At 48.3% G+C, this 27,577-nt stretch overlaps 1 protein-coding gene across 2 annotated transcripts in view; it reads right to left on the bottom strand.

Moving 5' to 3' along the window:
* The window catches only part of RASGRP1 (RAS guanyl releasing protein 1), a 76,236-nt gene that overhangs the window by 28,998 nt on the left and 19,661 nt on the right, over positions 1–27,577 (bottom strand). For both annotated transcript variants that reach the window (XM_058666092.1, XM_058666093.1), the window contains exon 3: positions 2,185–2,290. In XM_058666092.1, coding sequence (XP_058522075.1) covers positions 2,185–2,290 — 106 coding nt within the window. The remainder of the gene's footprint in view (positions 1–2,184; positions 2,291–27,577) is intronic.

The raw sequence follows: 27,577 nt of genomic DNA, 5'->3' as shown, positions 1-27,577 counted from the left end.
AGCACTCTTGCCATTGTTTTTATGACTAACTTCACGCTCTCTGCAGCCAGTAGAAAGCTCCCAAGGGTGGATTGTATTCATGCCACACGTTGATGTAAGAAATGCAGAAATACAGCCACGGCAGCTGTACAAAACTTTAACCCAAAGAACATGGGTGGAGAACGCTGCGAGTGTTTTTCATGGGGAAGTGGGCTGGAAACATCAGGGAGGGCTTCTTGGAGGGGTCCTGAAACAGCAGGGAGAAATGGGCATGGGAAGTGCCAGCGGCCCCATTTCTGGGGTGCTGGGAAAGCCAAGTGCAGGGGAAGGCTGGGGGAGAAATCCGGGAGGGTTTCCTGGAGTCAGACCCAGGAAAGCCTATTCCCACTAAGGAGGGCGACACTGACCCTGAAGTTTGCTTAGGCACCGACGCGATGGTCAACCCCAATTGCGCCTGTGAAAAGGAAAAACTGCAGGGCACCGTGCACATAAGAAGACTGATGCTGAGCGGAGGCTCGAGAGAGAGGTTTGGCCTGATGAGGCAGCCTGGGAATGGAGAGGAGGAAACGCTAAGAGTCATTACTGAGGCAGAAAGGAGGGAAGCGGCAGGGAGGAGCTGTGAGTGCCTCTGGGTCAGGGACCACAGCGTGAACATTTTCAAAACTGAAAATGAAAATGCACATCTCCAAGCAGGCCAAGCAGGCAGCAGCCAAGTTAAAGCACCCATGGGACTACTTGTAACAGATGAAAATCAGTGACAGCTGGACGAGCTAGTCCAGATTTTAAACAGTGGCTCAAGAGACAGAACCACAGACTCGAAAGGATGGCAGTGGAAATCCTGGCGAGAAGCCACGGGGCGGCCGAGTCGGGAGGCCATGAGGACAGCAGCCCTGAACAAAGAGCTGGGGAAGGGGCAGCCGGGGGCTGGGACTGCACGGAAGGCAGGTGGAAGGCAGTGACGCCCTGTGCACCTAGGAGGCTGAGAAACAAGACATCAATCAGGCCTGGCAGTGCGGAGGTCACGGTGACATCAGAGGAAAATCTGAGTACCCTGGGCAGAGGCTGCAGCAAAGGTGTGCGTGGGAGTGCAGAGATCGAGACAGTGCAGGCAGACTATTTTAAGAGAAATTTGCATCAACTTTCTAACCCTAACAATGGAACTCAACAGCAGGGGCAGGGACGTGTGCTTTTCAGCGCGGAGACTCGTCTGTCTTTTGGGCCAGGGGACAGGGCTATAGCTTCCCAGTAAAGAGTGGACAGCCATGGCAGAGGAAGCTTCTGTGAGAAGTGGGGGAGCAGATGGCTCCAGCAGGACCTATCCCGTTGTGTGAGCAGCATCCATGGTGTGTTAGCGTGGGATCCCCCGTGTGCCTTAGTCCTGAGGCATGGATTCATTTGAGAGCAGGTGTTCTGTGGAACAAATGAAATGCACATGGACTCTGAGTCTAATTTATGGACCACATACCCAGGGCTTTCCTGCACCTTGCCCAGTGGGATACTTCCAGGAACTCGCTTTGAGATGAGAGTTTAAGAGAAGAGATGCTATCCCAAAGACTTCACTTTAACCCAAGCGTTACAACGGTTTCTGCATGCCAGAGAAGACACAGGAGGAATGACCAGGAGGGGAAGATTAGTGAGCATGAGTCGGAGGTGGCACCTGCACCCCAGGTGCTAAACAGTCTCACCCCACCAGCTGAGCCCTTTGTTCTTCTCAAGGGGCTACAGCCCCATCAGCAGGAAGGAGTAAGTAAACACTTTCTCCCCCTCCTCCTTCACATCCTACACAGAGGTTAAAAGGTAGCAAGGGCCACCTGACATGCAGGCAACAGCTCCACTAAGTGACCAGGCCTCCGTGTGTTTTTTTTCATGCACTGTAGCTTTGGGAAGCTTCCCCCAGATCCTAGTGCCAGTTGAACAACTGGGCAGGACAGTCAGGAGGGAATCTCCCCGTGGAGTACTGTTAGGTCTTGGCCAGTGTGTGCAAGACAAGCAGGAATGGTGAGGACTTGACGGATTTTACTTGCAAGGGAAGCTGAAGGGGGCCAGAGTTGATCTTCCTGGGTCACCCACTAGAGCCTCAGGAATCCTGCCCTCCTCCATTTACCACCGCAGGCTGACGTGAACCAGTCAATACTGAAGCGCACTTCAAACTACGTTTTGATCAAGTCTCACATGGGGACTGCCTGTTGCCATGCTAAAGGATATAGGGCAATGACTTTCTGGAGCAGGTCCGCTGAGGAGATGATAATTCGGTGCATGGTCAGCATGACTTGCAGCAGCTGGTTACTCCGACACAGGTTGCCATCTGCATCTACAGAAAGAACAGCGTCATCAGTGAGACCCCAAGGAGAAAGTATCCCATGTCCCCCAGGACGAGCAGATGGACAGCAGGTGGTTCTTCAAGCTACACGTCCCTCCTGCTCTGCTCTCCTTTCCCCCAACCCCCTACATCCTCCTCATCAGTCCACCCCTACAAAACGCCCCTTCTGATGCCCACCAGCCAGTCTTGCCTAAAAGTGATACAAATCCTGGGGTCTAAAATCTGCATCTATGCTCTTGAGTTGGCCAAAAGCAGAAGCAAGATCCAGGTACTGTGGAGGAGGGGGGTCAAGATCATTAAATAAAGAATAGAGTGGGAAAAGTGAGCATATTAACACTTTTCAGTTAAGATAATGTGCTCTGATGAATTTTACAAAAACACAAGACTCCATGAATACATTCCCGGTGCGTTCCCCTGGAAGAGACCTGTGCAAGTGGGGTGCCTGATGTGCGCCTGCTAGGTGACAGGGTCAAAAAAGAGTGAAGCTTGGCGCCGGGCTGTGAGTATCCATGGCGACTTGCCTCCAACAGCGTGGGCAGCTAAGTTCTGTAAAACTTGCTTGTAACCAAAGCTTCCACACACTGCTCTTAGGGGTGCAGATTCCCTGAGGAGTGGTCAGGGCCCAGGGGCTGGGAGGGTTACCCTTGACCCATCTACTCACTGCCCTTCACCACGAATCCCACTGCCCAGGTCCTCTCACGCCCACTGCCAGCTGGTGGGGTCCAGTCACAGGGAAGCATCAAGGCAGGAGGACACAGGAGGCAGGGTGGTTCTTGGATTCCTCGCCTATGCTTTGACGCTGGTCCCCGGCAGGAACATCCTGTCTCCAACTCACACTGCTTGACGCTCCATCACAGCTCCAGTTTGCACTGATTAATCACCCTCCAGGTGGCAATGGCTTCTGACTGTTGCCAGTCAGCTCTAACCCCCCCACCCTCACCTCTCAAAGGAGTCCCTTTATGAAGGTGCTTTCATTTACAGAAAAATCAGTGAATTTTGTTCCTGCCTGGAAACTTGAGTGATACAGGGAACAGAGTCCAATGGAAGCATATACACAGGTTGTTTTTCACTGGTACTGCTCTGTAATTTGTATCACTAAAGAAGGATTATCATTTTCATTCTTGCTTCCACCGTACCCAGTGGTCAGTAAAGAACAGTGTAGTCGGGCTCCTCAAATGCCTAAAGTGGAGGGGTGGGGCTCACCTTCTCATCAACAAATCCAACCACCAAGTAATCAGCCCTCTGCTTCCCTAGCTGCCTGTACCCCCGCTGTGGCACCTGCACGTGCCTCTGTATGCAGGCGGGCACTTCCACTGTGCTCTGCGTCTCCTCCTTTCCCAAGGACCTTGGCCTTGTGTGTGTCCACTCGGCCTCATGTAGTAACAGCTGTCCTCTTTCCCTACTGGAACTCATCCACTGGCATTTAAGTAAGTCCCCTGTGTCTCCCACTTAAAACAAAAAGAAAACATACCCTGAAACCCCCATTCAGCCAAAACCCCACTGTCTTCACTTCTTCACCTTCCATCTCCTTTTCAATCATTCCGTTCCAGCTCAGGCTCTGCCACTGCAAATCTCTGGTCTTCAAGGTTACTGACCAGCTCCGCACTGCCAGTTGGGCAGTTACCACCCCTCTGCTCTCATCCTTCCATGACTCAGTCACATGCAGCCCAACGCAGCCCAACGCAGCCCAACGCAGCCCAACGCAGCCCAAGCTGAGGACTCTTTCCTGGAACATGTTCTTCCCTTGGCTTCCACAGCCTCACACTCTCAGCTATCTTGTGGGCTCTTCCTCTGCTGAGCTTCTAAATGTCACTGTACTCAGTGGCTTAGTACTCCCACTTGGACCATTTTTTTAAATTAATATTTCTGAATTAAAAAAAAAAGTTAGATTTCTTTCTAGGTGAACCTATTCTAGCCCCTTAGCTCAAATACCATCTACACATTCTATATGCCCAACTTAACAGCCTTGATCAAAAAATTAGCATCTCTAGCTACCTGCTCAACAAATCTACTTGGATGTCTAAGTTCAAACATAACTCAGGCAAGTAAAACTCCTGACCTCTTCCTGCTCCGGGTGATTCCTCCTCCACAGTTTATCTCCAGAAGCAGTGCAGCCAAGAGGCCTCCCAGTAACCCAAACCCAAACCCTGGTGGTCATCCTACAGTTCTCCCTGGACCTTACATCCAATTGATCAGAAAGCTGTAGTTTGATTTGCAAAATCTATCTCAAGCCTGTTCATTTTTCTCCACCCTTGCTGTTAACCTAGCTGGAGCCACTACAACACAGTGACCTAAAGGGCTCTCCCCTGCTTCGTTCTTGTTCCCCCACAACCCATTCTCCACCAGGAATGTGCTCCCTAAATGCATACATATGTCACAGTGTTAACAGACTGCAATGGATTCCATTATAGTCAGAGTGAAACAAACTCCTTACAGTGGCCAAAATTGTTACAACAGCACCCGGGCCCGTTTTAACACTGCCATTTTCATGTCACACCATATGAGGGTACACCAAGAAGCCCATGAAAGTGGAATCAAAAGGGCTGGCTCTGCAGTGTAGCAAGTTAAGCTGTCCTTGGAATGCCAATATCCCACACTGGACTGCCAGTCTGAGCTCAGGCTGCTGCAGTGTGAAACCAGCTCCTTGTCAACGCACCGAGAAAGCAGCAGAAGATGGCTTGAGTACTTGGGTCCCTGCCACCCATGTGGACACTTAGATAAAGCTTCTGGCTCCTGGCTTTGGCCTGCCTCAGCCCCAACTGCTGTGGCTATTGGGGAGTGAAGCTTGGACAGACGGTCTCTGTCGGCACCTACCTCTCTGTTACTCTGCCTTTCAAATAAGTAAGTCTGCTTCTTTTTTTTTTAAAGAAAATAATTAAGAAATAATGTTATTTTGGTGCAAAAATTTGGAAAGCTATGCATGTAATGTATCTTTAAGAAGTTCATGAAAAAACGCATACGAAGAAAAGTATTATGTGGTTCTCAGATAAGCTTCGTTTTTCACTCCATGGGCTTTTGGAAGCAACACACGCCGCTCCTCTCCACACCTCTCTGTATTCCTCAGACACTGTCAGCTTAGTCCTACCTCCGGGCCTTCACACCCGCTAGCTGCCCTAGTGTGGTCTTCTGCCCTGGGGCCTTCTTAGGTCATTTCGACCTCAGTTGCAACATCACATTCTCAGACTGAGCTCCTTGAATTACCTAACACAGCCATGACACTACTGAGTTTCTTCATGGCATCTAATCCCAAGTTCTCTGGCTTCTGGACAGACTTTGAAAAAAAGTGTTCTGAATCTCTAATAGAATACAAGTGTCATGAGATTTGAGTTGTCCATTTTTTCAACAACCAAATTTCCAGGGCAGAGAACGATGCTGACCCATGGTGGACAGCCATTAGATTCTGGCTAAACACAAGAGCGGATGGTATCTAACAGGAAACCCTAACTTGGGATTTTTCTGTGGCTACTGGGTTTGCTTTTGTCACTATTTCATGGATGATACAAAATATGCCTACTGTTTTCCTCTTGACCAGAGTTGGGAAAGAAACTCAAAGATACAATTTGGCAAATCATTTGTATGCCATATTTACCTAACTTGGTTGTAGTTCATGGAACTTTCAGGAATCCTTCTAAACTCTGTTAGTGAAGTAGGGTTAACATCGCATTCTCTGCATCTTCTGGACCACATGATTTCTACAATAATTATCTCTTGCCACAAAAGTCCTGCATGACAAACCACCTCAACCTCAGTAACTTAAGACAACAGCCTCTTGGGCTCAAGTGTCTAAGTTGGCTGGAGGTGAGCTGCCGGAGGCTGGGCACCATGGCAAGCCCTCTTTCACACACACCTCATGGGGCTAGGTTCTTCTCATGGCAACTGCATAGCATGGAGCAGTCTCTGGAAATATCCAGGGTCTCTCAGGCCTATGCTTAGAACTGGCACTGCCATGGTCCTCTCTCTCTGTCTCCTTTGGCCAGTCAGCCACATGGCTGAAATGTAGTTAGAAGGTAGGCAACAAGTGCATGAAAAAACATTCAGTATCATTCATCAGCAGGGAAATGCAAAGTCAAACCACAATTAGAATGGTACACACACACACACACACACACACACCCTGGCACGTATGCAAAGACAGGGGAATTCTCAGACACTGTTGGTGGGAATGTAAATTATAACAGCCATTATGGAAAACAGCACGGAGGGCCCTTGGAAAACTAGAGGTAGAACCATTGCATAACCCAGTAAACTCACTACTCAGTAATACATGCTGAAAGGAACTGAAATCTGTATGTTGAAGACACATGATGACTCCCGCGTGTGTGGGGCACTAGTCACAAGGGCCAACTGCAGTGCCAACCTGGTATTCAAGGACAGAGCAAGGGACTCCAAAACTGGGATCCAGACACAAGGAGTGTTATTCAGCCATCAAAAGAATGGGATATTGGACCCAGTGTGGTAGCCTAGTGGCTAAAGTCCTCGCCTTGAACATGTCAGGATCCCATATGGGCACTTATTCATATCCCAGCAGCCCTGCTTCCCATCCAGCTCCCTGCTTGTGGCCTGGGAAAGCAGTCAAGGACGGCCCAAAGCCTTGGAACCCTGGACCTGCATGGGAGACCTGGAAGAGATTCCTTGCTCCTAGCTTCAAATCAGCTCAGCTCTGGCCATTGCGGCCACTTGGAGAGTGAATCAGTGGATTTAAGATCTTCCTCTCTGTATATCTGAATTTCCAATTTAAAAAAATCTTAAAAAAAAAAAAAAAAGAATGGGACCTTGTTATCTGTGGCAACACACGTGGCACTATGTTAAGGGAAATGAGTGAAACACAGGAAGACAAACGCTGCTATCTTTTACACGCCGAATTTTTAAAAGCTGGTCTTACAGATCTAGAGCAGAATAATTGCTGCCACAGGCTGGCAAGGGCAGAGGGAGAAACAGGGAACGAGAACAGCCAACACATACAGGGGTACAGTGGGCCAGGAGTAACTTCTAAGGTTCTGTCACACCCCAGGATAACCAGGACTGACAACTGTTTATGTAAACAAACAAACAAAATCTAGTTTAAGGAGTTTGAACGTACTTACCACAAAGAAATGCTAAATGTGTCAGGTAACAAATATGCCAATTATTTAACTACATAAATATGACAAATACTGGGCCCGGTGACATGGCCTACTGGCTATCCTCGCCTTGAACGCCCCGGGATCCCATATGGGTGCCAGTTCTAATTCTAGCAGCTCCACTTCCCATCCAGCTCCCTGCTTGTGGCCTGGGAAAGCAGTCGAGGATGGCCCAATGCTTTGGGACCCTGCACCCACGTGGGAGACCAGAAGAGGTTCCTGGCTCCGGCCCGTTGCGGCTCACTTGGGGAGTGAAACATAGGATGGAAGATCTTCCTCTCTGTCTCTCCTCCTCTCTGTATACCTGACTTTGTAATAAAAATAAATAAATCTTTAAAAAGATATGACAAATACTGATCTTCCCATTGTATTTTGCACTTGTATTTAAAATTCACACCAGAGCCCAATGTGGCATAGTGCGTTAAGTCACTGCTTGTGATGCCAGTAGCACATATGGGCACCGATTCGAATTCTGGTTGCTCCATTTCCCATCCAGTTTCTTGCTAATGGCCTGGGAAAAAACATCCAAAGATGACTCAAAGAAAGAAAAATAAATCTTAAAAAAAATCATTCTGTACTCCATAGATATGTACATTCTATGTCAACTAAAAACAAGAAAATACCTTTGGGGAGGTCATTCAATACAGTAGTTAAGATACCACTTCAGATGATGGCATCCCATATCAGAGCATCTGAGTTGAGGCCCCAGCTCTGCTTTGGATTCCAGCTTCCTGCCAATACACTGCTATGGCAGCAGGTGGCTCCTCGCGGCCCTGGGATCCGTGTGCGGGAGAAGCACTGAGTTCCAGATCCCTGGCTTTAGCTTGGCCACTCCTGATAAGTAAAACAGTGGGTGGAAGATCTCTGTTTTTCTGCCTTTCAAATAAATGAAAATAAATTTTAAGAAGAAACTTATTTTTATTGGAAAAGCCAATCCGATTTATAGAGAGAAGGAAAGACAGAGAAAGTTCTTCTATCCACTGATTCACTCTCCAAATGGCAGCAACTGCAGGAGTTGAATCAATGTGAAGCCAGGAGCGAGGAGTTTCTTCCAAGTCTCCCACATGGGTGCAGGGTCCCAAGGTCTTGAGCCATCCTCTACCTCTTTTCCAAGTGCAAGCAGGGAGCTAGACGGGAAGTGGAGCAGCCAGTACATGAACTGGCACCCATATGGGATCCCAGTGCTTGCAAAGTGAGGATTTAGCCATTGAGTTATCGCACCAGGCCCCCAAATAAATTTTAATTAAAAAACATTTTTAAAAGACAATGAACATGGAAACTGCACTGTGGCATAATGAGTAAAGCCAATGCTTGTGTGGTACTAGCATTCCATATGGTGCAGGTTCAAGACCCAATGGCTTCACTTCCGATCCGGTTCCCTGCTGATACATCTGTGAAAGCAGTGGAATATGGCCCAAGTGCTTGGAGCTCTTGGCTCTGGCTTGGCCCAACCCTAATCACTGTAGCCATTTGGGGAGTAAATCACCAGATAAAAGCGCGCTCTCTCTCTCTTTCAGATTTTTTTAAATTGGAAAGTCAGATATACAGAGAGGAGGAGAGAGGAAGATCTTCTGTCCTTTGATGCATTCCTCAAGTGGCTGCAATGGCCAAAGCTGCGCCAATCTGAAGCTAGTAGCCGGGAGTCTCTTCCAGGTCTCCCACGCAGGTGCAGGGTCCCAAGGCTCTGGGCTGTCCTCGACTGCTTTCCCAGGCCACAAACAGGGAGCTGGATGGGAAGCGGGGCTGCTGGGATATGAATAAGTGCACATATGGGATGCTGGCATGTACTAGTTGAGGACTTTAGTGGCTAGGCTACTGCGCTGGGCCCAAAAACTCTGTTTCTCCCTCTCTCTGAATAACTCCGCCTTTCAAATAAATAAATCATCATCTTGTTATTTCTTTTTGGAAGATAACGAACACTTAACAAGTCAAAGGGCAGGAACTTCAAAGCCACATGGAAAATAGCGCTGATAAAGACAAGCGGGTATTTGCAATAATATCATCTAATCTTTCACAGTTCCAGGGCGTGACCTTTCACTGCATCATCTGACAATACAGTTTTGCAAGAAACCCCTCTCCTCGAGGGGCAGTGGAGCTCATATTCCTGAGGAATGTGGCAGAATCCAGAGGAGCAGAGGGAGACATCTGCAGGGCATATATCTGCCTGCTCCGCTGGGCTTCGGACACACAGAGCGACGAGCAGTTTTCACTTTCCTCAAGGGCTGGCTTTAGCATCTCACACGGATGCTCGCTCAAATATTAAGAAAAGATGCTCTACTGATTCCTCAGAGATCAGAACTAAATCACAGTTGGAAAGATTCAAGGACCTGAACGTGGCTACCATGGAGCAGACTGAAGACTGCATGACAGCTGGCCTTCAGGGTGGTCTTGTGCCACAGAGGGAAGCCAAGATCCCACGGAGCTTCAGCTCGAGCCCCGACTTTTACACTTCTGATAAAGTCCCCCTGCTAATGCATCTTGGAAAGCAGCACCCGAGTGTTTGGGCCCCTGCCACCCAAATGGGAGACCTGGGTGGAGTGTGGGCTCCCAGCGTCCGCTTGGCCCAGTCCAAAGCCATTGCAGTCACGTGGGGAGCGAGAACCAGAATATGGAAAGCTCTTTCTGTGTAACTGACTTTCAAGCAAACAAGTATTTTTTTAAAACAAAGAACTGTATGTTGATATTTGAAATACAATTTTGGAAGAAGATTTAGAGTTGTTCCATGGGGCCACAAAAGGTAGCACCGAGTGGATGGACAGAAATGACAGGGAACACATACAGCGTACGTGCCGAACATCCCAACCACTAGGCCTGTCCAACAGCAGAAAAATCCTGGCACAGAGGTATTCAAGAGGAGGTTGGAGGGTGGCATTTAGTCAGCATTGTCCCTGGCACAGCAGCTGTCATTCACTGGAGCCTTACTAATTACCAGGGGCTGTTTTTAATATGTTAGCAATCTTATTTCTAATTCTCACAGCAACCCTGAAAATGTTGGCACTGTTTACAATTTCTAGCTGAGGAAAATCAAGCCTAAGGAGAGGAGGTCACTGTTCCACACCTGAGTGACCAGATGGAAAGAACTTGGAAAAGGCCCGAACTTGGATTCCCCACTCGGCTGGACATCCTGCATGGCCACTGGTCCAGGACAAGCCTGACGGGGGAGTGTGAGTAGCATCTGGCCTACATCCCATACTAGAGTACCTGAGTTCAAGACCTGGCTCCACTCCTGACACCAACTTCTTGCTAATGTGCACCCTGGAAGGCAGCAGCTGATGGCTCAAGTACTTGAGTTCCTGTCACCCACAGCAAGGCCCGGATTGGATTCCTAGTCCCTGCCATCGCGGCCGCTCTCTCTCCCCCCGCTGCCTCCTACACTGAGTAAAGGCACTGGGGCTCATACTGTAGCACAGGTTAAGCCATAGCTTGGGATACAAGCATCCCACTTGTCACAGTGGCAACTGGAATCCTGCATACTCTATACTTCCAATTCAGCTTCCTGCTAAGGAGCCTGGAAGGCAGAAGATGGCTCAAAAGCTTGAATCCCCCGCCATTCACAATGGGAGACCCAGATGACATTCCTACCTTGCAGCTTTGGCCTGGCCCAGACCTGGCTGTCACTGCACCCATTTGGGGAGCTAAGGAAGATCTCTTTCTTTCTTACCTTTCAAATGCATAAAAAAAAAAAAATTTTAAAAGGTTCATTCAAGTATTAAATGGAAGGCTAAGATTGATGTGCCGTACGAATTCCTCCTTCCCTTATGGCTACAGACTAACGCATGCTGGCAGGATTCTGTGAAGGGGAAATGCACGATGGGCAGAATCATGTCTAACTCTGGCGATTTCTGAGAGGCTCTCACGAGCCGGGCAGACTGACAGAGATCCTGCAGTCGCCTTTAGGTTCGGAGCCCGGGGTGCTGTGCCGAAGGCCCGGCAGCATGCTCGCACGTCCCTCGGGCCCGGCACCTCTTCTGGCACAGTTTCAGCACCAGTCCCACGGGGCAGCTTGTTCATCCTCACATGTTCTCCATGGGGGTGAGCGCTGGCAACTGCTGGGAATGCTGGGAGGGGGTGACTCACTCAGTAGAGACATGGCAAGGGAAGGAGCAGAGAAAAACAACATCTCCAGCCTTCGTCCCCAACCCCGTTTCCACTTCTTTCCTGGTGCCCCTCTTTCAATCACACAACGGCTCGATGTAGCAACCTGCCCCCATCCCTACCACCAGCCCTCCCCAACAAGACCATCAGCCGCCACATGACCTCGCTAAGGATGCTTCTCCCTCCTTCCCTTGTCCCTTTGCAGAGGAAGAGCCTCCCTTTAGTAAACAGGTTATCAAAGTGAGTACCTGGCAGGGGGGTGGGGGGAGGAATCTGCCTCCCAGGCAGCTAGATTTTATTTGGATATAACTGCTGTAAGCCAATTTAAATATGACAATGAATAATTTCACTTCAGGCTTTTAGAGCTGCAGGTGTCATACTCAGAATTCGAATTAAGTGAAGTGTGTGATGCATGAGAAAATAAGCCTGTGTTTATTGCCACCTTCTTCCCCTCACACTTTCAGCAAGTCTTCTCTGAAGATTTGATCTTGGGCCTGGTACAGTAGCATAGCGGTTGAGGTCCTCACCGTGAGCATGCTGGGATCCCATATGGGCGCCAGTTCTGATCCTAGCAGCTCCACTTCCCATCCAGCTCCCTGCTTGTGACCTGGGAAAGCAGTTGAGGACAGTCCAAAGCCTTTGGACCCTGCACCCATGTTGGAGACCCGAAAAGAGGTTCCTGGCTCCTGGCTTTGGATCGGCGCAGAACCGTCTGTTGCGCTCACTTGGGGAGTGAATCATTGGACGGGGGATCTTCCTCTCTCTCTCTCCTCCTCTCTGCACATCTGCCTTTCCAATAAAAATAATAATAAAAGATTTGAAGCCTCAGGGAGGTACACAATGCCAGTTTCAAGTGCACTGCCACTTGACTGGGAGCACACGCACACTGCTGGAGAAGTCAGCTCACTGAAGGCTCTTCCACCTGGTCGACACAGCAAGCAGAAAAGCCGGGTGGCTTCTGGAGGATCAGCTTCTAGGAGCCAAAAGCCCCTTTCCACCGCTAGGTCCCATGCTGGCAGCAGCAATGCTTTGCTCAATCACAAAATCTATAGCGGAAAGACACTGGCTCTCTTCTACCTCTACCTTCTATGAAATGTGTGATTTTTTTTTCCCTTAAAGCCACACAGGTCAGTAGTCGTATCCCTAAAGGAGAGGCTGTGGTGCCCCTGCTATTCTGCATGGCACAATTTCATTCCTCCATTTCAAGCAAGTACCAACGTGGCATCTGCCTGAGGAAAGCACTGTTCTAGGTGCTAAGGGAGATCTGTGAGGGAGGAACTGGCAGCTCTAGCGTCGGAATAAGACACACACTCCACAACAGCGGAGACCCACGAAGAACTTGCCAAGTGGGGGGAAGGTTAAGAGAAGCATGGATCCTGTCCAGCTGTGTGATTCAGCAGGGGCTCCCAACAGCCATACAGAGAAGGATGGAACTTAGAAACCCAAGGGACCACCTGCTCCCACTCAGCCTGTAACGCAGCCATGGACCTTTCTCCCCTTCTGTGTCATGATCTTAAATGGACTGCCTGCCTCTCAGAGGCAAACTGCTATTCCCTGGTACTCAGAATCTCCCAAGGACAGACTCTGCATCCTGGACTCTGCTTCTTGCTGACAAGAGGTGGAGCAGGAGGATTGGGTTGTGTGCTGTGCGCTAGGCTGCTGCCTGCCACGCTGGCTGCCCATATTAGAGTCCAGGTTCAAGTTCAGGTTTCTTTCTCTCTCTCCCTTCCTTCTTTTTAAAATGCATTTATTTCTATCTGCAAGGTGGATTTTATAGACAGAGATAGAAAGACAGAGAGAGAAGGTCTTCCCTCTGCTAGTTCACTTCCCAAATGGCTACTACAATGGACAGAGCTGAGTTGACTCGAAGCCAGGAGTTTCTTCCTGGTCTCCCATGCGAGTGCAGGGACCCAAAGCTTTGGATCATCCTCTGTTGCTTTCCCAGGCCACAGGCAGGGAGCTGGATGGGAAGTGGAGCCGGAAAACAGACTGGAGCTCATACAGGATGGCAGCACTGAAGGTGGAGGATTAGCCTGCACACACCCCCATGTTGACCTGTGGCCTGCTCTGGTTTTGATCCAGCTTCCTGCCAACATGCTGGGAAGTGGCAGAAGGCGGCGAAAGTACTTGGGTTCCTTTCTGCCATCCATATGGGAGGTCTAGGTGGAGGTTCAGGCTCCCAGCTTCAGCCCGGCGCAGTCCTGGCTGTGGCTGACACAGTTATTTGGAGAGTGAGTCAGCAGATGGAAGACTCCCTCCACCCCACTTCTCTTTTTACATAAATAAATCTTTAGAAGAAACAGTAGGGACTATTGTGCAGTGAAGCTTGCACGAGCTGCACAATGTCTAGGAAATGGGAGACCAAGTCCAACACCAGACAAACTCCAGAACAGTCTTTTTCTTCCCTTTCGTTTTGGTTGCTGAGTGCACCAAAGGCAGAATGTTAGAGAGTACACTGAGAGCAGGTAAGCAGGGGGCTTTGGGGGCGTGAGTGTGCTGCAGTCAGAGCCTGGAAGGCCAGATCAGCAAGCCAAGGGCACAGGACTGGACCAAGAGCCTGCACAGGGATAAGGCTGTGTCTGGAGGCTCGTGTCTCAGGAAGAGACCACAGATCCAGGCAGGGATAGACAGACACACACCAGCTGAAACAACACAATACATGTCCTGAAAACTAAAGCCCGCTGGACAGCACGGCTGTGCACACACTAAATCGGAAAGCAGCACAGCGCCTCACTGGTGCTGCTGTTGTTCGTTCAGTTTTCACTTTGGTGCCCACAGTGGCAAGGGCGACAGGAAGCTCCTGCAAAGGGGGGAAATGGTTGAAGCGTGCTTTGAACTCTGCCATCTGCTACTGAGCAGCCGAAGATGCAAAGCCAAGGCTGCTTGATCTGTCTTTCCTGCCCCCAAGCTGCGGAGCACAGTGGGCAGAAAGCACCTCATGGGACAAGTTCAAGTACAGTTGCTGTATTGTATGCTTACATGACCCTAATGAGCAGCTTTCTTGGGATAAGGAAACCCTGGGTCTGTGGTCTCTGTGTGAATATGTTATATATTATATATAATTTAAATATATATTTAAATTTTATATAATATATTATACCATATAATACATGATAAATTACATGTTATATAATACATTCTATAATATAAACATAGTTATATATATAAACACAGAGATATGTGTGTCTACACATATATTTTTATATATACGTAAATACTCCCACTACAGTTAAGCTCAAAACACTAATGAGGTCACCGAAAGGGCAGCTCCTGGGAGTCAGCGAGTCTGTCTAGGCTTTCCAGCATCAGAGAAGCCTGCTAATGCCGGGGGTGGGGGCGGGGAGGCGGCACATCTTGGCCTGCAGACAGCTTTGGGGACAAGCATGGGCCACCGACAACACATAGCCTGTTTACAGACCTCCGCAGGCCTGGCTCCAGGGAGCTGCCGCTTGCTGAGTGTCCGCTGGGTTCCTTTCTGCCTGGTCTCTTTGCTCCCCGGGGGTTCCTGAAACCACTGATCACAATTCTACTCCTAATCTCATGCCCTGTGGGCCTCGCCTGGATCATTCATTCAGGTCCACAAATTCCTCTGAAGGAGAGAAGGGCTTCAAGGGTGAATCCTCTTGGAGACACCTGCATCACGGCAGAGATTCCTTTACAAAGTTGGTGCTCTAATCCAGGGACAGCAATGGTAGAGTAAGGTGAGAATTTAAGGGGAGGGAAGCTTCACTGTTGTGGAGCACCTTGTTTCTTGTTTTATTTATTTGCGATGCGACTGACATGGATAACACACACAGCTTCAATATTACTGTGACCTGCAGTTTCAGACTTCTGCAACAGGGCTTAAAGCACAATCTTGTCAAAGTGGAACAAACCTTGAGGGTTCACTCTTCCCTTCTTCCACCCAGGCCCCGGGGGAATGAGACTGTCAAGTAGTGCTACGGTCAAGGCTGGAACACCTGGCTAAACTACCTCCCGGACAAAAGTGGAGTTCTGACCAGGCCTCCAGGCTCATTCCAGAAATGCCAGCCTGAAAAACACTGGGGAAGCGAAAGAACCTGGATCTCCTCCCTTCTGCCTGTGGATGTGTATTTACTGTCCCACCGGCTGAGAGGGCTGCAACAGGAACATGGATCTGGCTTCTCAAGCTGTGCAGGCTTGGTGCACACACGGCCCTGCAGACACGCACAGAAGGAGCGTGCACCCCAGAAAGCACCCCTGGGGTGGGACAGCAGCAGCTGAGCTGCACTCTTCTCCCTGCTAACAGGTGGCCCTTCTACGGCACCGAGGTTCAACACAAAGCTGAACCTCTGTTGAACATGTCAGCTCTCCGACTCCAGGGAGCAGCAGGAACCTGGGCTGAGATAGACTGCCTCGGCCAAGGCGGCAGAGCTCCGGACTGGAAGTACCTGGACAAGAAGGACCCCCAAGCACCGTGCCCAGGGCTCCTTCCTTGGCACCTCCTTCTTGGGGATTAGTAGGAGGCAGAACTCCACTGTCAGCTGTCTGAATAAGGTTAAAACAGTTGCCCACACCTGCGCTTCTTTTTTTCTTCCCAAGAGGCCCTACACAGAACCCAACTCTTCTTACCAGAACCGTGGCACACGCTCTAAACTGCCCTGAAGCTCTGAACCCTTAACTCACCACTTTTAATGGCTTCAGCACAAGGCAACCGCTTGGCCTGCGGAACAAGACCTGCAGAGCCAATGAGCTCGCAGCCAGAGCGGAAAATGCCAAGTTCCCGGAGCGCTCGCAGTGCCGGGCCACTCCTGCAGCCCAGCCAGATGTCAACAGAAACGCTCCTCCCTGGGCATGGCTTTCCTTCTGAGGCGTGCAGCTCTATGTAAAGTATGACCTAGATTTTTTGGATGAGTGACTGCAATCTATAAATGTCTAACCAAGTGCATGAATCGCCTAAAGTGAGAAAGAGCTTTTAGCTGCATTGGCTCTGCTGGGCAAGCCAGCCGGCCGTCCTTGGGGATGGCTGCCTGGCTCTGCACCTGTCACATCTGAAGAAGCAGCAGTGTGAGAAGTCATGGGTGAAGCTGTCCCCTTTCATTTTGTACTCTGGACACAATTATATGGGCGGGGCCGGGCACCACAGGCAAAGGCAGGCAGGGGGAATGACAGGCCCAAGGCACGTTGCAGGGAGCTCCCTCTTGAAGGCTTCAGACTCTCAGAGCTGTGGGCAGAAGATCCGGGAGACTATTTTTCCTGGCATCCACCAACCCCCAGGGTAACCACCTAATTATCTAGCTGGGTATTTATGCTACACTTCATTCTTTGGGGAGCTGTCATCTAAATAGCCTGCTTGGCTCCCCAACCTTAACCACTGCCACCACAGCACCACAGGAACAGGGGGGGGAGGAGGGGCAGGACTCTGGTCCAGTTTCCCAGAGGGATACACAGAGCTGCCAGCAGGTGGCTGGGAGAGAGGCTAACAAAGGGCCATGTCCCCTGAGAAAGAGAGGCACAAAAAAGGCAGGAAGAAAATCTGGGACAGTGTTCTTACCTTGCTTGTGGGAACACATCCCTATCAACTATGTCCTCATCTTTAAAATCTGGGGCTCTCTGGCCTATTTGGCGGCAGGCCAATAGGTACTAGGCAACTTGGAGGGACTTTTCCAACTACTTAGAGTGAAATATGTAAGGCTCATCTGAGAACTAGTTAACGGGGCTTCAGCTGTCTCCTGAAAACTTATCCCAGTGCAGGATTTGATCCTATTAGATCTGTCAGCCTAGCTTACTGATAATCTCATTCCAGTGTACAACACAAGTGCAGTAAACAGTGAATGCTGACATAAAATCTCAATGCACTGAGTGCCTTATTTCAAAATAGCTTTTCACCACAGAAAAGGTGCTTTGCTTTTAACTCTGCAAGCAGCTCTGTCCCCAGAACATTATCAAACCATCACACATAAGAAACTGAGAAGACTTTTGTAACCAGAAATGGTTCTGAAAGTCTCCCCTTCCTTTCTCTAGCTGTCATCAGGATTTGATGATGTCTGATTCAATATATTAAAGTGCTTAATAAACTGTAAAGCATCATGACACTGTTCAATTGTTCTTAGCTCTCTCACTGGGGTTAGGACACTATCTCGTGTTTTTCCCCCCTTTGATTCTATCAGTCCTTGGCTATTCCTGCCAGCACTGGATTTTGTCATCACTGACCTGACCACAATCCAAGAGTGGCTGTCCACTGTGATTTGTCACAGCCACACCATTTGTGCCAACGAAATCAGAACTAATTAACCCCTCAAGTTTGGCCTTATTCCATGGTATTCAGCTGGTATTCTTCCAAGCTTCATTCCAATACTAAGTGTTTTGCTTTTTAAAAGGGCATAAATATGAGAGCAGAGAGAAAGACAGAGATTCCCCACTTGCTGACTGATCTCCTAAATCCCCCCAACAACCAGGACTTAGCTGAGCCCAGGAGCCTAGGACTCAGGTCAGTGGCAGGGAAGCCAGTACGCCACCTGCCGCCTCCCAGCATGCGCACTGGCAGAAAGCTGTAACTGGTAACAGAGCTGAGGCTTGAACCTGGCACTTCAGTATGGGGCGCAAGTGTCTCAAGAGACGTCCTCACTGCACTCTCAAGACCAAAGGGTTTTTCCCAGCTTACAGAGGCACTAGAAAGAAATCTGTATGACAGGCTGGCCAGTGCCTTCAGAGAGAGTACTGTACAACAGCACAAGCAGGTGAGGAGCCTTACAATCTCAGAAGAAAATGACCTCTACTCAGAAGCCAGGAGCCCAAATGTGATTCCAAACATCCAAAGCCATGAGCTGATACTTCACCACTTTACAGACATGGGCAAAAGGCGACAATGAAACTCACCAGTGATTACCGATCACAATTCACCAGAAGTATTTGGTACGGTTGGAAGACATGCAGTATGTCCTGTCACAGGCTACCTGCTTGCTAACATACCTGAACCACTTCCTGTGTGTCAGGCACTGCTCCAAGATAGCCCTTATTTATATTAGCTCTGTGAGTTGGGTGTTCTTGGTTTTTTTTCCTGACAGAAGAATTCAAGTGAGGGGGTAAGGCCACATGGCAAGCCTGGGACTGTAACCAAGCATGTCTGGCCCTGGGGCAATGTTGGGGTTCAATGAATCTGAGCGAGACTCCAAGGCGAGTGAAATTATTTTAATTTCTAGTCCAGGGGCCACCTCTTGCCATAAGCAAGAAGCGCCCTGAATGAAATAACTGTGGGAATTTTATAGTAAGAGAATCAAAAGCTACTTGACAGTGAGCAAGTACACAATTAGGTGCTAACAGTGACCCAAAACAGAAAGCGATAGGAATTTACAATGTATCAGGTGGGGGTCCTGATCATATCACTTCAATATAGACAGTAACAAAACAATATGCCTCGAAGGTAGCCGTCTTTCCTAAAATCTCAAAACTCCAAGATTCTCCCTCTCTCCTGTCTGCCTCCTGATGTTTTAGGAAGCAGGAGTTTTTTTCTCCTAACAGGATGCAGGTGTCCCTTTGGAGATCCCAGACTTCCAGGAGTACAGTCACCTTTACAATTCACCCTTTCAGGGGAGCCCTGATCGTTTCTGGGCACGCTCATCAGCAGAGGGGAAGTTTGACAGTCTCCTTCCATGCTCCACTCACTAGCAGAGAACTCACCAGGAGATCAATCAAGATAAGGAAGCCGTGTTGATATCTTCTGGGGAGACAAGCAGCTGAACTGGGTTCAAACACTGTGATGTCTGCTTGACTTGCGGGTCCCAATACCTGGGCTGCCTGACAGCGATCACGTAGGCAGCTGAAACTCTCACTCCGATGCTCAAATGCTGATGACCCCCATGTGCAAGTGTCTTACGGATGGCCGCTCTCTGCTCATGAGGTACCTCATCTGAGCCCACGACACCTCTGGGAGATGGAGAACGCTTTCATTGCACACAGGGGATGGCTTGTGTCCTGCCTAAAGCCACACATCTGACGAGCACAATGTGAGGACTGGAGCTCCAGTCTCTAGACTCCTACCTTGCCCCACGGTGAGGATGTAAAGTGCATCCACTGCTTCAGCACCCAAGGGTGTCTGCAGCAAGCCTGCAAGCTACGAGGCAATAATGGGAACCACCTCCACTACACATGGCAAACCTCTCCTGGGCCAGAGGTGGGCTGGCCCTGTGATAGATTCTCTAGCGCTAGTACAACATTTCATGGAGATGTCTTTTCAGTTGTAAAATAATTGCTCAATGGTCCCACTGCTAGGAAGTAGCAGGAAGAGACTATAAATTATTATTAATTTTAATTTTATTTGAAAGTCCAGAGACATAGATCTTCCTCCTGCTGGTTCCCTCCTCAAGTAACTACAGCCCTGAGGGCTGGGCAGGCCAAACCAGAAGCTAGGCACCGAATCTGGACCTTCCGTCTGGGTAACAGTGACCCAAGTACTTGGGCCACCATCTGCTTCCTCCTGGAAGACAGACACATCAGTAGGGGATGTTCCAAGAAGCATGTACCCATGGCGCCCAATGCGCACCCTAACGACTATAAATGACTGTCCCGGGAAATTTCACATTCTGCTTGTGTGTGGGTGGGTGTTTTAAAGAGTGAGAGTGTAAGAGAGCTCTTTCATCTACTGGTTAACTCCAGAGATCACTATAGGGCTGGGCCGGGCCACAGCCAGGAGCCAGGAGCTTCTCCTACATGAGTGACAGGGACTCAACCACTTGAGCCATCCCCCACCTGCTTTCCCAGGCAACACTCAGGGAGCTGGATTGCATGTGGAGCAGCCAGGACTTGAGCTGCTGCCCGTGTGGGATGCTGGCACTACAAGTGCAGGCTTCACCCTCTGTGCCACAATGCTGTTCCCGCTTGTAGGTTTTAGAGCTATTCACATTTCTGATCATCCTACATTGGCCTTGACGTGGGAATCCTTTGGGTTGTGCCTATTTCCTGCAGTGTCTAGGACCCCGCTGGAGATACCACAATGGCACTGTCTCCATCTATAGAGAACATACATCAACTACCAACTACCAATAAGCAATCAGCAGTGACTGGTGCTTAGGAGTGAGGAAAGTGTTAAATGCCTTTGAAGGGAGCAGCAGCAGCTCAAGATCTGTGGCCCCAGAATCCAGAGACATGAGAGGATGAGGGAGATGTCAGTGAGAAAATTAACACAGTTTTTAAGACAAAGAGGGTAAAAAGAGGAGACAAGAATGTCTAGGGACAAGGCAGGAACTAAGGTTTGACCAATCCTTTCAGCTGAATGTGTTGGCATCCGTTCCCTCTGCAAATACACACGGAGCAGCTCTGTGCCACGTGACAACCACAGGCAGCTGAGGTTCCCAGTCACCTTGGAGGATGCTGAATTTTAAGGTCACTGTGCACTAGAATCGGACATCTTCCTTCAAGTGAGAACTTAAGACTGAAGCTCTAAAAGCCTTCCTAGGCTTTTCACCTTTAACTTATTCACTTAAGAATTTTCTAGGCATAAAAAGGCAAGGGGGCCACGCTTGAAGAAGTTCCTGTGGGATCTAGTAGGTCAACTCCAGGGTTTCACAAATTTGTGGTGTTCTGCTCAATTGCTTAATCAGCCCTGGGTGTGCCCTTGGAAGTCTGCTCTGAGCTGAGGCAGGCAGAACAGGGCTCAAGGCAAGGCTGAGGGCTTTGCAGCCAGTCCCACATACGGGTACCGGAAAACCCACCAAACAACCCTGACTTATATTTGCATTTCCTGCTACACTTTGCAAAAGAGTTTTACACGCCTTCTGTCATTTGGTCACCACAACCACCTTGTGAATAAGGAAGGGAAATATGTGTCTTACAGACGGCTCGGCTCAAAGACAGGATGATATCCATTGTGTCCACTTGGCACCATTCACTGTGATGAAAACCTGTGCCGCATCGTCATTAACTTTCGAGTATCACTTCTGCAGAAATAACTGGCCCATGGATAGGATGACCACCAGCCAGAGCTAGAAAATCCAGACTCGGATTTTTTTCTTCATGCATACAGTGTTCTTTATTGTCAAAGAGCACAGTGCTGGCAGCTGTAGGAATTGTAGAAATAACCAGGATCCTGTCCCCATGTCAGCAGGCAAGATAATGATACAGGATGGGGCAAATCAAACACAACACTAAGTTTCTAGGAGGGGAAGGCCACATTTGACCAGAAGAATCACCCAAACCTGCAGCCAGAAGGTGGCACTTAGGGTGAGGGGTTCAGACTTCAACAGGCTAAGATGGAGGGAAGGGTGTGCTGAGTTGTGGAAGGCGTCATTTCAGGTTTTGACATGGGGAAGTTAAATGTATATATTGGGGATAGGATGCCTGGTCACATTAGAAGGCACCAGTAGGTAGACAGGGTAAGACAGGGTCATGGTTTTGGTAACCACGCACACTAGATTGGAGTGCTGCCCTACCTCTGATCATTCTCTTACAAATCACAAAAGCAGGTCATATGTAGACAGGGTAAAGCAGCACTTCCTGCCCAAAGTTCTGTTAAAACCACCAGTTGTTGTATTTATGCCCAAAGGCTCTTTTCAAGGTCACTTCTGAAAAACCTAGAGCTTTGTTCTAATTTCTCCTTGTTTTCCTTTCCCTGCTACACAGCCCCTGTGGACATCATCTCCGTGGAAGAGCTATGGTGTGAGTGCGAGTCCATCCACACATGCACACTTATGGCGGCACAAGGTCACACCTGAGGTTTCATTACACAAAGGCAGGCTTTCCCTCAACTCCACTGATCTGGCCAGCAAGCTCAGGGATGCGCAGGTATTATTCTTCCTCCCTCACTTTATCATCACTAGCACCTTCCCCCTCAGTTGCCTTCCCAGTCCACGTCTTTTTCAAAAGACACCTGTTAGGCTGAAGGAGCCATGAGTCCAGGGCCTCCCAGACCTGTCACAGGAGGCTGGATCCTTCACTTCCTGCGGAAGAAACGCAGACCCACACCCTGCTCCCTCCAAAAAGTTTCAGAAGCCAGCAAGGCTTTGGCTTCACCCGCATGGCTAAGGAGTTTATCATGGGAGGGGGGAAATAAACAGGGTTGTCTCATTCTGTGCCTCATATACAGCTGCCAGCACATCTGCCCCATCCATGCAAGTGACTGACGGAAAGGGACAACCCTGCAACCAGCCAAGACAGAGTGGAGTGTGAAGTAGCTAAGGACTTCACTGCCTTCCCCACACTGTGCGTTTTTTCCTCTCTTCCACCTGTCAGCACTAGAAGACACCTGATCACCTAAGTAAACAACAGGAAAGGCTGAGAGGTCAAAACAAGTCATATTTGCATAACAATCTTCATTATGAGAACAGAGAACATAATGGAAAGAGAATTCATAATGGGTAAAATGTGGGGCTCTAGTGGGGGAATGTTTTTCTTTCTAGTGAAGAGGCCTTATGTCTACTGTTTACCCTTTGGAGAGTTTCAGGGCAAGATTTAATGTTCCATTTATTTAAAAAAAAAAATACTTATTTGAAAGGTGGAGTTATTAAGAGAAGGGGGAGAGATTCCTCTCCCCCCCCCCCCAGAGTAGGTCCAGGCTTCTCCAGAAGTAAATGGAGCTATTAAACTTGAGTTTTTCAGGACATCCTGAGTAGCTTAAAAAGAAACAACAAACCAATCTCCCTCTCCTCCCACAAAACCCCAAACCAATTCCAAGGTCTTCCTTCACGCACCAAGACAGTCAGGGACAAAGCACAGGACGCAAGCACATGGCTCAGACCTCCTCAGGATTGTCAATCAAGTCAGCCACCTTTCACCAGGCTCATTCCCATTCATTCCCTGTCCTGGAGTAGGGCTATCAGCAGTGAGGTCTCGGAGCTGCCTTTAGGACTAGACCCAAAGGATGTAATAGGTAAGTAGGTGATCGGGTGCCAAAACGCCAGCCCCCTTGGCGGGGCTTGGTCACTTGCAATTAAAAGGCACACTGAGAAGCACATCAGAAAATCTGGCTCAGGCCGGACGGCCCTAATTCATGTGGGAAATTTCCTATGTTACGTTCTTATAAAAAGAAACGTTGTCAGACACAGAGGCCCAGGCACACTCTTCTGTGCCCTGTGCAGCCACCGTCTTCGTGGTATGTTTTAATACATTTTTTATGAAGTCCAGTTTATTAAATATAGATCACTTATGGTTCTTCTTAAATATCTGCTCTAAGCTTATAAAAGTCTTGTAAATAGGGCCCGGCGGCATGGCCTAGCGGCTGAAGTCCTCTCTTTGAAAGCCCCGGGATCCCATATGGGCAACGGTTCTAATCCCGGCAGCTCCACTTCCCATCCAGCTCCCTGCTTGTGGCCTGGGAAAGCAGTCGAGGACGGCCCAAAGCTTTGGGACCCTGCACCCGCGTGGGAGACCTGGAAGAGGTCCTGGTTCCTGGCATTAGATCGGCGCGCACCGGCCCTTTGCGGCTCACTTGGGGAGTAAAACGTCAGATGGAAGATCTTCCTCTGTCTCTCCTCCTCTCTGTATATCCGGCTTTCCAATAATAATAATAAAAAAATCTTTAAAAAAAAATCTTGTAAGTATTTTTCTAGAGACCCTATTGTTCTAAATTTATATTTAGCTTAAAGTCATTTCAGCTTGCCAGGTAACTTGACGCATCTCAAGTTATTTTTTTGCATATGTTGTGTGTACAGGCCACAGTTCATTTCGGTTATTTTTGCATGGATGCAATTTATCCCATCATTATTTACTCCTAGCACATTCCTTTCTCCACTGACTTGATTTCATGCCTTTGTTGAAGATCAATTACAGATGTTAGTTTATGAATAAACTGATTATGAATACATCTGTTCCACTGATTTTTTATCTGTCCCTTGTGTGTGCAACCTGATCTTATTAATTCAGCTTTATAGCAAGTCTTGAAAATTAGTGTAGAATTTCCAACTTCATTTTTTTTTCACATTAGCTGTGGCTATTCTGATCCCTTTCAGCTCCTTGTACCTCAGTTATATCACCTGAAACTTCCAACTGATTCTCACTCCTGGAGTCTTCTCTAAAACACCGACCCGCCCTGCCTCCACTGATCCTGTTTCTCTTTCTCAGTGAACAACATGGTACCAAGCACATTCAGTGACTTTTCTCTTTTGGTACATCTTATTTTTCAGCTCTAGAATTTCCATTTGGTTCCCTTTATTGTTTCCATTCCTCTGTGTGGTTACCCATCTGTTCATCTTACGTTAAATCCCCCCGCATATTCATAATAGCTGCTTTAAATTCTCTACTAATTCTAACATTTAGTTCATCTCTGAGTTTATTTCTATGAGCTTGTTTCTTCTGGTTATAGGGCTCATTTTCCTGTTTTATATACATGCTGGGCATGGTGGATGTTACATTAATAATTCAGATTAGGTCCTTTTTTAGTAGCATTTAATTTATGGGAATGTTAGACTAAACTAGTCCAGACTTGGGTTTGGGCAGTTCCATCATGTAACAATGAAATAAGAGCTCTTAATCTAGTGCTAAAGCAGCCCAGCTCCCAGGAGGCGGACCTGCACCTGAATGCTCCCAGTGTGCCACCACACCTTCTGGCTGATTGGAACAACAGGATTTCCCAGACTAGAGGACTCCGTTTGACTCAAAGACTTCAGAAACTATGTAGTGTCATGAAGTCTCACCGTCAGTCACATGCGGTTTAGTCTCTGGTGCTCCCTTCTCTCCTATACACTACTGCACAAATCCATCCACCCTAGAAGCCATAGACACACACTGCTTCCTCTGCGGGGGGGGATGCTACTCCCTGGGCCTCGTTCCCAGCACCAGGGTTAGTAAAGTGCCCCCAGCAGAAAATTAAAGTTCTGAATTCATCGCATCTTTTCCTTCTGTCCATAACCTCAAGTCAATCCTGTTGTTCCAAACCCGGAAATGGTTGCTTTACATATTTGCCCAGTTTTACATCTTCTGATGAAATCCCACTTTTTTTTGATGCTGCCAATCTAACCGGGTATCTCTATCCACTAACTCCATATTATGATTTTGAATTTTACAGAAAGGTGCATTACTGATGTGAGGGAGTGATATATTAATATTTTTTTAAAGATTTATTTTATTTTTATTACAAAGTCAGATATACTAAGAGGAGGAGAGACAGAGAGGAAGTGGAGCTGCCAGGATTAGAACCAGCAGCCATATGGGATCAAGGCGAGGACCTTAGCCACTAGGCCACGCTGCCGAGCCCCTGCAATTGCTTTTTTTTTTTTTTAATTATTATGCATTATGTGACAGTTTCATAGGCTCTGGGAATTCCCCCCTCCCCACGCCCCTCTCCCCTGGTGGATTCCTCCACCTTGGTGCAGTATTACAGTTCAAATTCAATCAAGATTCTTTCCTTGCAAACAAATATATTAATATTTTAAGTATCTGTTGGAATGAAATTATTCACGTAAGTTCTAACTTTCTAGCAAGTAAGGCTTCATAACAGTCAGGGAAAGTAGGTGTAATTTTTGTGTTGATGGAAATTATGTTTAGAAGCTGTAAGAAGCTCACTACAGATCCAAGTTACTGTGTGCCAGAACTAGAACCACCTCTCAGCATGCCTCCCTCGACACGGGGTGTCTACTTCTGTTAGTGAAATCTCCAATTATTTCAACTTTTTAAGACATGTGACACAACCGGCTCGTATTGAATTTAACAACCTATGAAAATCGCTTGGTGTTTCTCATAAGAGCTACCCTTGATCCAGCTTCCCCTCACCCAGGATGCACAGCAAGCAATATTTTTAAACTTCAGTGTACGATTTCATCCTTAACTTCCTATCCGAGTTCTTTGTCTGAAGTAAAAACTCAGCAAGATCAATCATGTCCATCTACGTTACTATGATTTCCATCAGTGTCTTAACTAATGGCAGAACCTAAGTGTTCTGAGAACAGAGCTCTGCTAAGGCGTTCTGCATGCAAAGCAGCAGTCGGCCAAAAGCTGAAGCCCTCGAGGCAGGTGTTATTCTTATGCTCTGCTGTGGAAGTCGCTAGGGCAAGTCTTCGCCAGCAGAGGACACAGACCAGCTTCGGGTGTCTGAGAGGAGAAACTGTGAGAAGGTAAGTGGGCAGGGCCAGAGCCTAAGGCAGCACGCATGGCCAAGGTCTTCCTCCTCTCTCTGGGCATGCCAGGGTTCACCTGAGGGCCTCTGGCTGGGTCAGTGATTAGCCAGTAAACAAAACACCTACATGAGAATTAAGAATCGTTCCCAGAGGACTAAAAGCTGCTGGGACAGGCACAGAATTGTTCCTCTATGACCTGCTCACTTTCAACAACTTCTGTCTCTCCTTGTTACACATCGTCCCGTGTTCAAACCCTGGTTCATGCTGCAGTGGCCGCGACAGCTAGCAAATACATGGACTGTGTTTAAATCTGATGAGAATGTCCACTGCCACTGTAGGCAGTCACACCTACAAACCATGCCTGCCCATTTTCCTATCCATATGGATAGGTTTCATGTAAGCCAGCTCTGGATCTCTTTATCTGCATGTTATGTAGCCTATGAGTGTCTGCCCATCTAACAGTTACTTTGAAAAATGTATTTGAGGGGCTGGAATGGTGGCTCAATAAGCTAATCCTCCTCCTGTAGCACCAACATCTCATATGGGCCTTGATTCATGTCTCGTAGGCTCTAGTTCCAACCCAGCTTCCTGCTTACAGTCTGGGAAAGCACAAAAATGGCCCAAGGTCTTGGATGCCTAATCTATGTGGGAAACTCAGGAGAAGCTCCTGGATTTCAGGCTTCGGGTCTACTCAGTTCTAGCCAGATGTCCATTTGGGGAGTAAACCTGCAGTTGGAAGACCTCCTTTTGGCTCCCCTTCTTTCAAATAAACATATTTTTAAAAACAAGAAAATAATTGTTAATATTTATTTGAAAGGCATCTGCTTGTTCTCTCTCCAAATGGCTGCAACAACTAGGGCTGGGCCAGACAGAAGCCAGGAGCTTCTTCCAGGTCTCCCACATGAGTACTGAGGCCTAAGCAATTGGGCTAGTTTTGTTCTTTCCCAGACCATTAGCAGCAAGCTGGATCAGAGGTGGAGTAGCTGGGACTTGGGTTGGTGCCTATTTGAGATGCTGGTGAAACGAAGAGCGGCCATTACACCAGCCCCTGAGTGTTGGCC

This window comes from Ochotona princeps, chromosome 6, assembly GCF_030435755.1.
Source record: "Ochotona princeps isolate mOchPri1 chromosome 6, mOchPri1.hap1, whole genome shotgun sequence".
Lineage (NCBI taxonomy): Eukaryota > Metazoa > Chordata > Mammalia > Lagomorpha > Ochotonidae > Ochotona > Ochotona princeps.
Note: the sequence above shows the minus strand (reverse complement) of the source record. Positions and strands in the feature narration are given on the sequence as shown.